The 10,592-nt window shown below is 35.9% G+C and overlaps 1 protein-coding gene across 1 annotated transcript in view; it reads left to right on the forward strand.

The window, feature by feature from the left end:
• Window positions 1-24: 24 nt before the first annotated feature.
• LOC108623432 (UBA-like domain-containing protein 2) overlaps window positions 25-10,592 on the forward strand; it is a 21,357-nt gene continuing 10,789 nt past the window's right edge. Inside the window, exons 1-2 of the mRNA XM_018021940.2 lie at window positions 25-361; window positions 6,565-6,639. Coding sequence (XP_017877429.1) covers window positions 254-361; window positions 6,565-6,639 — 183 coding nt within the window. The 5' untranslated portion in view covers window positions 25-253. The remainder of the gene's footprint in view (window positions 362-6,564; window positions 6,640-10,592) is intronic.

The following is a 10,592-nucleotide window of genomic DNA, read 5'->3' on the forward strand; positions in this document are numbered from 1 at the left end:
GTCACAATCTCCTCGTCTCTCACGTTCCACGACCCGCGGCGCCCGTCACCCGTCTGCGATGAGTTTAGTTTTCAAAACAAGAGTCTGCTCGCCGCTCGTAGGCCGCACTCGCGTCTAAAAAATCCGTAAATCCGAGGCAGAATCGTAGCCCGGTGACACGGAAGGTCGCATCGTAATCGTGTCGCGCGCCGTTCTATCCTCGTCCGTTACGATATCTCGTCTTATTTCGATTAAAACGTGACACGGGGAAAAAATGGACACCCTCCGCGAGCAGGTGATGATCAATCAGTTCGTACTCGCTGCAGGTTGTGCCAGGGAGCAGGCTAAACAATTGCTGCAAGCGGCCCATTGGCAGTTCGAGGTAAGAGTAGCAATTTTCGTGTCTTTGCATTGATAAACATCGAGAACTTCACTATATTTATGTTCGTCGCGGCTCGATACTTTCTACGTAAACAAAGCAGCGAAAATGGCCGACAGCCTTACAATTAGATTGTATTGTTACGTTCCACTCGCAAGTATTTAACACGTTCTTACACGCATCGTTTAAGAAAACCAATTGAATTCGATCGAACGTTGCCCGATTGTCGTGCACGTAACATACTACAATCAGTATTAAAATTCGATTGGTAGTTACCGATTCGCGTGAGAGCAGTGAATCGGTGAGCGCATTCACTAACACATATAGGATTGAGTCCATTCATAAAAATCATACGATGTTGCTAAGAGGTTTTGTTCGTTATTGTTGTGACGCGCGGACCTACTTGTACTCATAGTCAAGGTTACGAATGCAGCGTGCTGTCTTTTCACGCTAAATCCTTGTAATCATATTTCTTTTTGTTTATTATAAAGAAATATTGCAGATAAAAGAAATAAAAGGTAATATCTGCTACCAACAGATTACTAGATGAAGATACAAAAACTCATTCGTGCAACATTGTACATAATGATGTAACTCAGTAATAATTCGGAAAGATAAGATCCATGAAACATTGATGCGTAACACTGTGTAACCTTCTACTAAAAGGCTTCCGTTTGTTTTTATTTACTCAGCTCTTATTTACTAACATCTATACTATGAATCCAAGATTTATTATTTTCATGACTGATGAATTTTACGACAGCAGTTACAATGTGTGTACAATTCAAAAAAAGAAATGTTATTAATGAAGTTTCAGTGACTAAACCAAAAGTAAAACGTATATTGCACGGTGTTGTAAGTTTTATCAATGTTAGATAAACGCATCCTTTGCGTGTAGAGTTGAAGCGCGTATTTGACGTGCGTAAAATTTCGTCGGCTTAAAATAGGGTCATGTATCTACATACGTATCATCGCTCGCTCGATTTCTTCAAACCCACTCCGTAAACCGACTTGGCCATTAACAATGAGAACAATGCTGACATCGCGTGCGGCAATCGCGAACAATAATTATCTTTTCGGGTACAACCTTTCTAGGCCTATCGATTTACAGCCCATCAGTTTGCACTAAAAGCCTCCGTCAGTTTATGGAAATTAGATTACAACCCGCGTCCTTTACATCAGCAAGTTAACAACCTTTGATACGTAAAACAGAAACATGTATGTAGATACAATTCGAGCTTTTTCCCTAAACACGATGCATTTCGTTGAGATGACTATGCTGTGTAATACGCGTTTGTATTTTTGTGTGTACAAACTGTCTAAAATGACTTAAAAATCCTTATTTAAAGTACTATTCTGCAGTAAATGTCACCGTTTTAAATGTCACGGGTGAGGTACCGGTCATGGCAGGATTCCGGGGTCAAATTGTATTAAGCAGTAAATACTATTTGCGGTTTATGACATGTGTAACATTTTATAATTTTTCCATTATTAATTTGATGCCAACTTTATTCCCATTTCCTACTTGATTTGGCAACATGTTTATTGATTACTTTAAAACGTGCAAACAACTCGGGCGATAGGAATTTGATATACGGAATTTTTGCTATTTGTTCTTAAAGCTTTCGCACGTAAGGTCAAGAATCTGCAGCGGCCTTTCAGCAATTAGTATCTTGTACACGTTAAGCGTTACTCGGTGTTTATTTTTCGAAAGCTTTATGCACCTCTTGCAGAGCAAGAAAACTTTAACTCGTTTCAAAGCGTTGCCAAGAGTGATCGCAAGATTAATCAATAATTTACGGGTTGCGAAACCAGATCAATTATTCTGCAATGTAAAATCTGTATCATGTGTGCCCTGTGACAATGAGCAATTGCGACACGATATTAAACGGAAAAGTGTAATCTTCGATCGTTTCGCGTGTGAAGTTTCATAAGAACTGTTTCTTATTTTATATCATTCTTTTTTCATTGTAGTAAAAATAATCATCACGTCATCCAAAGTAAACAGGTTCAACTTCTTAAATTCAGAATATTTCTACGACATACAAATACTTTTTTGAGATTGGCATGTCTTCCTGCACCTTGCTTATACACTTTCGTAAGTGGCACACGTAAGATCAATACACGTAGTCGAATCTGGGCGGCGTTTTATTGTTCCATGCTATTATAGCAGAAGAACTCTTAAGCGAAGCCTATATTTTTTAATGAATAATTTTTTCCATTAGTTTTAATTACGAATCGTAGTATAATTCCAAAACTTGTAATTACTGAGGTGACTAAGATGCTAGTCACACGAGTTTCGTAATTTCGCGTAAGAAATATCGCTACCATGCTTTAATGAAAAAAAATACTGAGTTACTCTAATACTAAATGTGCGAAAAGAACATAGTTTCAGGACATGTTGAAGAGAAATTATAAGAAGAGAGGGAATTCAGTGTGTTCGTTGAATTCGGTCTGAAAACTTTCTCTGCTCGAGCCGCTAATGCGTTTAACAACAGATTACGACACGGGTTCTAATGACTACTGGCAAACTGGTATGCTATACCAGTACCTTTCCAGTGTCTTTCTCTTTCCTCCATTCTCATATACGTATGTAAATACACAATTGGTACACAATTATCCATTAAATTTATGCATGTATTGACGTTGCAAATCATTTAATGAAACAATGCATACTTCTGTCGGATTATTTTTCAAGTCTTAAGAAATTAACATTAACTTATTGTCACATTTAGTGGCAACTTGTAACCCAGTTCATCACGTGTAAAAAATTTAATTGCCAATAATAGTAGAGACATAGAAATTGCACACAATTAGTTTGCACTTATCATAACAAAAGCTCCTCAACCAGACGATACAATGAGACATGAAATAGTAAATATTCTGAAACTAAAATTCATGCGTAATCCCTCTGGTTCGAGTCTCGTAAACTGGTAATCATGTGATCAATTCTGATATATAACGAGACTAACGTGCCATTAGAATATAATTGCATGCTCGTTGCGTGAGTATGGCAGCGTGTCCGGTGATAGAAATAAGACTATTGTTGCTATTATCGCGGTATCAATCGGCGGTAGCCAGGCCGTTATATCGAGGGATTCTTTTCAATGGTCGGGTTTCGAGCTGAGGAACGGCAAAGATTACGACGGTCCCATTGCGGTGACATCTGGCAAAGTCCATCTGTTCTGTTTTTGTCGCCGTCAGTGTCTCTCATCATTAACAGACTTGTACCTTCGTGTCTCTAGTCCACGAAGGTCAACGAGGCCTGGACCACGCCGGCTGTTCGGCCGACCTGTTTCCATTTTCTTTGAAACTTACAAGCTCCGGATGTATCGAAGGCATACTCGTAATCGCAGTCACGGTTACGTGACCTGAAGGGTTAACTTGTATTCGACTTACGGACTTTTAACCATCGCGCTCTAAGATAAATATGACAATATGAAAAAATAAATGATTTTCTGATTTAATAGACCGGGCATCCCTAATAATAGATTAATATTCAACAGTGTCATTATCTCTTATCTCAATGGGTTAACATACTCGAACCTATAATTATCATCAGCAATACTTTTCAGTAGCTAACTACAAAATTCTAATCATAGGTTCTGTACGAAAAGTATTTCCATACTACGTCTTACACTTAGTATAAATATTGACCATCGAGTCTCTCAACAATTTTTGGTTCTCTCTATTGCAAAAGAAATAATAAATTGAAAAACATTTTCGAAAATTGTTAGCGCGTAAACGAGAGAAAAGCTTTTTATACATGCATCGGAAATTCTCCTTGCTTCGCTTTTTTCTTCGAATTTCTTTTACGAATATTTTGAAATATTTTTTTTAATGGGCCAGGCGGAAAGTTTCGAAGCATAAATTTGTCTGTGATTCTCTTCTCGTTTACGTGATTTGTATTGAAATACGAAAACTTCTACTTGACATCCAAGCATAAATCCTTCACTTCGACTTTGGTTTTTTTGTCATTGTTCTTTTTTTATACACGTACAAAAATTGATACGGATAAGAAATTTGCTTGTGTGTAAAGACGATTAAAGAGTTTATTAAGTGTACACTTATGTAATGAAATTACGGATTAAAATATGAATTGAATTCTTTCCTTCACTTTTCTCAAACTGCAATTAACAAGTTTCGTGGCATTACATACATTTATTTATATTGAGGATTTAGGAGGAAAGAATCAGTTTCAGGCAAAACAAGTTTGTCGAAAAAATAACGTAATCTAGTATATGAAAAATGTAAATTCTAGTATGACCGTGAATTTCATTTAGTGTAATAAGTCGAATGATAAAATAAATTATCTTAATATATGGCAATCGCGTATAAGTACGTACTCATGGAAAGCTTCCACATATATAATCAAGATTATTTTATCGCATAAATCGAACAATTTAGCTGGCTACCTATCTTTAACAAAGTTTTTTCACGAGAACAGTGTTAATATTGAAGTACACTCGCATTTGTACTGTTCCCAGCGTCCAGTCTTTTCAACAAACAGAGATAAGGTTCATTACTAATGACTTATCCGCTGTATAACATTTGTGTAACGTGATAAAGAAAATAACAAACGTGTACCTACAGTGGCTCACGGAAGTATTCGAACGCTGTTTGCACTTGCAAACCGGTCACTGTATACCTATTTTTTCCCAGAATTTGCAAAGCTGAAGCGCAAATGCCATTATAATATATGCAACCGAAAGATGTTATTAAGATATTAACAGTCATATTTCCCATTCTTGAGACTAAAGTATATTACAATAATTTTATACTAAATAGAAGTATGAAGTGTTGGACACAATTCGCTTTCAGTGAACACGTGTGTGAATACCGTTAATAAACATTGTCTTTGAACCACGGTTCAAGCTGTATCAACAAAGTTATCATGGCAAAACTTGGTGCCTATCTGAAGTTAAATATCTGAACAGAGGGTTAAGAAAGAGAGGCGTGCTAAAAAAAATTCTACATATGGTTAGAAGTCGAGTTGTGACTGACTACAGTCACGTGGGTTCACAGTTATCACTAGAAATTCATAAGCTTCTCGCTCACCTTGCGCGAAACCAGATCTTGCAATATGTACACAATTTTTGTCAAATAAACTACAATTATGAAAATAGGGGAATGTCACATAGTTTCATAATTTATTTTTAAAACTGCTCATATGCAGGAAATGTCTTAATTTCTGTTCACGTTACAATTCCTACGCGCTGGCTTATTTTTCTACAAATTTAAGGTAACATTTAAAGTTATAGGAAAATATGCCAGTGAAAAGAAACTGCGATGTGAACAGAAATTGGAACATTTATATTAACTGAAGAATCTTGTTTAAGTCAATTTTTAGAATAGATCCTGGCAAATGGAAAAGAACGATTGTGTGAAATAATACAAAAAATTGAGCGGTCATAAAATTGGGCAGGATTCAATTGAAATATTTGCATTTCCAGTGATTTAACAGATTTCTGTTACAAGATCGCGTTACGAGCTGAAATGCGACCCGGTAGTGTATCGTTACATTCGAAAATCCTTTGGTGGATCTCGCGAATTCATCAAAATTTTCGTAGAACCGATTAGTCGAACCATATTACGTGCGAAGTATAATACACCTGGCGAGAATCATTGAAGTTTATTCACATCTTAAATGACGTTACTAAAAACGTCTCCCTAGAGATTTAACGGCATGGAAAAAGAGTTGAGCGATTATGCCTCATGCTTCTCTAAAAATTTCCTATAATCGCGTATAAATACAAGCGGCTGGTAAAAATAGCACGGTATTCATTATAAATATCTGCCTGAACGGTTTTATTCTCTTCAAAGTAATCTCTTTCTTCATAAATTTACGATGCGTGTTTTTCCTTTCCCTGTTCCTTTGCACAATAATTACGCTTACGCTCTTTTAGTGTACGACGATGAAAAAATGCGGATAATTTTTTACAGCCATTATACGAAATAAACCAAAATAGTATTTCGTTTAGCTATGTTCCTATTATTTTCTTTAAGATTTCCACAAATAAATGTATGCGCACGTACTCGATAAACTGGTCTAATAAATGCATGTAATTACATAGTACTTCCATTGGGTTTGCATATTAAGAAATGGGGTTGAAATATAAATTATTTAAAGTTCATAGCAACAACTTCGTACATAATCCACAATTTCTTAATGTTCGATCTAATCACAGTTAATTTATGATTTTCAGACTGCGCTTAGTATTTTCTTCCAAGAAGCTGCGATACCTCCGTGCGCACAAGGACCTGGTACACATTTTGGCCAAGTAAGTCTATAAAAAATTGGATCTTCAGGAAGTGAATATTATCATTAATTGCTTCTGCGATCGACATTTATTAGGAGTGATTATCGTCGGATTTAAAGTATTTAAACGGTACTCGATTCGATTAAAATCAATTCCTGTATCTGTACGCCAATGTTTAAGAATGTTATGGCTGTAGATAAAAATCATTTTCAAATTTTTACTAAAACTCTAAAATTTTACTTTTATTAGAAATATAAAAACTCAACAATAATAAAAGGAAGTCAATACGCAGCCAACATATGTATGTATATTTTTAACCGGACGTCAAAAATCGGACAACAAAATCCGGATAATATGTAATGGCTCTTAATCGATACAAAACTATTACCACATCAAAAGCTTGGGTGACGACTTCTGTTCCCAACGACTCTCTCTTTTATTTGCGTCACGTGCAACGATCCGCAACGCATCACGCGAATGATTTTATTCATTAGCTTTGTTGCGACGACGGAGACTAACCCCGTCAGAAATGAATTTTTTTATCGCTTCTCTCGTTAGTGGAAAATTGCATTGGATCGATTGCTATATCAACAGTCGAGGCGAATTCAAATGTTTGGTTTCGTTTCGCGAATATAATATTGCCTTTTTTTTCTCTTCTGTTTCGTTCAATCAGATGCGATTCATCGTTGCTCGTCATTGTTTGATACAAGTAATAAATTACTTTTATGTACCAAATTACAAGTTAAAAATTGTTCACCACTACTTTAAGACTCTTCTAATTAACGATTTCGTACACAACCCATGCACGATGACGATGCTACATTATTTTTGTGCTTCGTCACGTAATACAAGGGAAGTGCGCAACATTCGACTACCTGAATAGGCACAAACATTACTCTGTATAATAATAAATCGTAATCGTGTCATAAAGTTCATAAACCTGTTTTCATCACGAAGGAAATTAAAAACCGAGTGTATACTTTATGTGTGCACAGTCACTCCGATTGATATTCGTACCCATTTGAAAGCTGAATAACTTTTTTAATATTGGACGAAATAACTTCAGATTAAAAAAAATGCTATTCGTCGAAGTTTTGAATAAAAAAGTAAAGAGCATGATCTCTAACTTCTTTATTCAGATCTCCAATAAAAATTTGAAACTCGTTTTTTGTAAATCTAAGTAAGTTATAGTATATGTATAGTAAACTATGCTTTCTAATAGCCCAAAGAACATTAAATTGTTTGGTTCAGTATTAAAATATTTATACAGTTTTGAAATTGGTACGGATGTTGGTAGGAGTGACTGCATATCAAGTGTGCCTGAGTCATTTACATTATATAGCACTAGCATAAGAAATAGTCCGTATTATGTAAATTTACCATAATAAAAAATCCTTTGGTACTCGCGGTCCAACGAAAACAAGCTATGCTTTTGTGACATCGGAGCGAGGCAGAGTGGGAGAAAATCAATTCGTTGCATGCCTGACCTTCACAGAATTTCATCCCTCTCGAAACGGTTCAGAATTTTGCATGCTACGCTCGAGCTTCTTACTTCCACTATGTATAGCTTCCTCCAGAATTAACCCTTGAATGCCGACGTGTTTCTAAAGCCCCCTCGAGTCACGAGCTAAGGTTTCTTAAAACATACCGCAGAGTACTCACATATTTATTTTACATAAGTCAGTCGAGCATCTAAATCGCTGATTTTACAAACAATTTGCTTTACAAAACGCAAGGTTCCCTGAGCGAGTACAAGTCTCGGCTCGGTTGTGTGTAAGTAGTTTAGAGGCGTTATCGTTGAACGTTGCTTAATGAATCGGCAGGAAAACACTCGTAACTCGAGCGTGTGTGGTGAAATCGCAATGCTCACAAAATATGTGACTAGCTCTTTATCGAACGAATAAAAACCACCACGCGCTATTCGTTTACGCTGTTATCAGTATTGTTAAACAAATGCAAGATAGCCGTAGGTGCAAACCTTATTCAGGTTAAAAAAAGCAACCACTATCATACAGATAGCTTTTTATGAAGTTTAATTTAGAATCGCGATGAATTAACAATTTAAATTGTAAATTCGAAATTTAATATCTTACAAGAACATAACAATCGTGTGAATCACGGCGAATTGATATACATGTATGTATGTAACGTATTCGCGAAACGGGAGGCTAAAAATAATTTATTTATATCCGAGTTTCGACGGGAAGAACCTCTGCTCTAAGCTTTGAATTAAAGTCAAGGTGATTGCGTCGTACTAATATGTGTCAATCCTTAATGTGTAGTTTCTAGTACCAACTGGTTCGCACGCGTTTTTCTTTGAGAAACGGAATTGTTCTGGATTAACTCCTGTTACATTCTCGTTAATTATATCGCAATTAATTGAGTATTTAATAAAATAATCCCAGCAGCACCAGGACAGTCTTACTGGTACGCTTGAAAGTAACCTAAGCGTAATCACTGAATCATGTAAATGAAACGAGCAAACTAGAGCTATATGTATGGATATTATTGCACGCGAAAAATCCGGAGCTTGCATCATCGTTTGAAATAAACAGCGCAGACCGTGTTTGTATTTTCAACTTTATGATCCGTGTGCGTGTGTAGGTACATAATATCTGTCGGCAGACTTGTTTGTAAAAAACTCAAATAATTGTTGTATACCATCGATATTTAGTATTTAAGTGAGATATATTTCCATATTTCCGATTCTTTATACCGAAAATTCATCATCCTTGATGCGATTCTTAAGATCACATTTTAACGTTTTATTAGTCTATAGAGTAGGTCCTTACCATAATTTAAGGTCAGTAGTTAAGGGTCATTTTAACATCTGGCTTATATGACCAAATTTATGATAACCATAAACGAAGGACTCCTGAACCACCTGATGGACAAGTTCGATCCGTCCGTCTCACGTGGGCCCCATGTGGTTGGGTCTCACATTTTTACTTTGTTTGGGGAATGAAACCCCCTCTGCTTTTTACTCTCACCCTCTCGGTATTTTTACTATTCATCTTGTATTCTAGCTAAGCGGATTGAGACTCGTACTCCGGAACTCTTACAGACAACATCTCATCCGTGTTAAAGCAGCAGTCTTCACCGCAAAGTTATATTTTTATGATTATAAAGATTAAGTTACGGAATGCAACATAATATACAAAGTCTCATTAAATAGATGTAGTAACAATGTTAATGCGAGTACACAATTGGCACGATTCCCGAGTCACCGCTACTTGGAGCTAATTATCGCGATAATAATAGTCCTTATTATTGATTAAGTCATTAGTCATTACGAAACGTTCATGCAAATTATTTCATAAACATCAAAGAAAAAACGAGCCTCCCTGTTCAACTATTCGTTTTACAAATTGCTTCATAGGTGAATAGATGAAAGAGACGAAGGTGTCGTATTTTACATTTTTAAATGCACACCACACGGAACTGAGTAATAAGGTTTTAAAACACTTTTCGTAATTAAGCGATTTGCATAATAACGCATCGCGTGGTTCTCCATAATTTAGCAAAAAAATTGCAAACGCACTCCATCGACATTTCATATCCTTCGATGAATGACACGTAAAAATAGTTACAGCCGCCCTCAATAACATTTATGTCACATTTTAAAACGGTATCACTTTTTTAATATCGGAATGTTTAAATGTTAAAAGACTTGGACCACTGTAAGTATGTTAGACTCTAATTGAATTATTCGTATTCTTCATTATCACTTATGCTTACAATGAGCTAAAAAATGCGTGGAAAATTAATCTTTACGACCGATAACATAACGTGAATTTTCAAACTCAGAGTTTCATGATTAATTTAATTAATTGCGATTTTTAAACAGTAAAACAAAAGTAGTACGAAACTGAGATATTGTGAATTCTATTTATCGCACAGACTTCTAATAATAGGAAATTATTTAACAAGAAATGTGATTTCGAGGATATCTCGCATTCCGCGTGACAAATCAG

This window comes from Ceratina calcarata, unplaced genomic scaffold (genome assembly GCF_001652005.2).
Source record: "Ceratina calcarata isolate Rehan_Ccalc_2016 unplaced genomic scaffold, ASM165200v1 scaffold267.2, whole genome shotgun sequence".
NCBI lineage: Eukaryota > Metazoa > Arthropoda > Insecta > Hymenoptera > Apidae > Ceratina > Ceratina calcarata.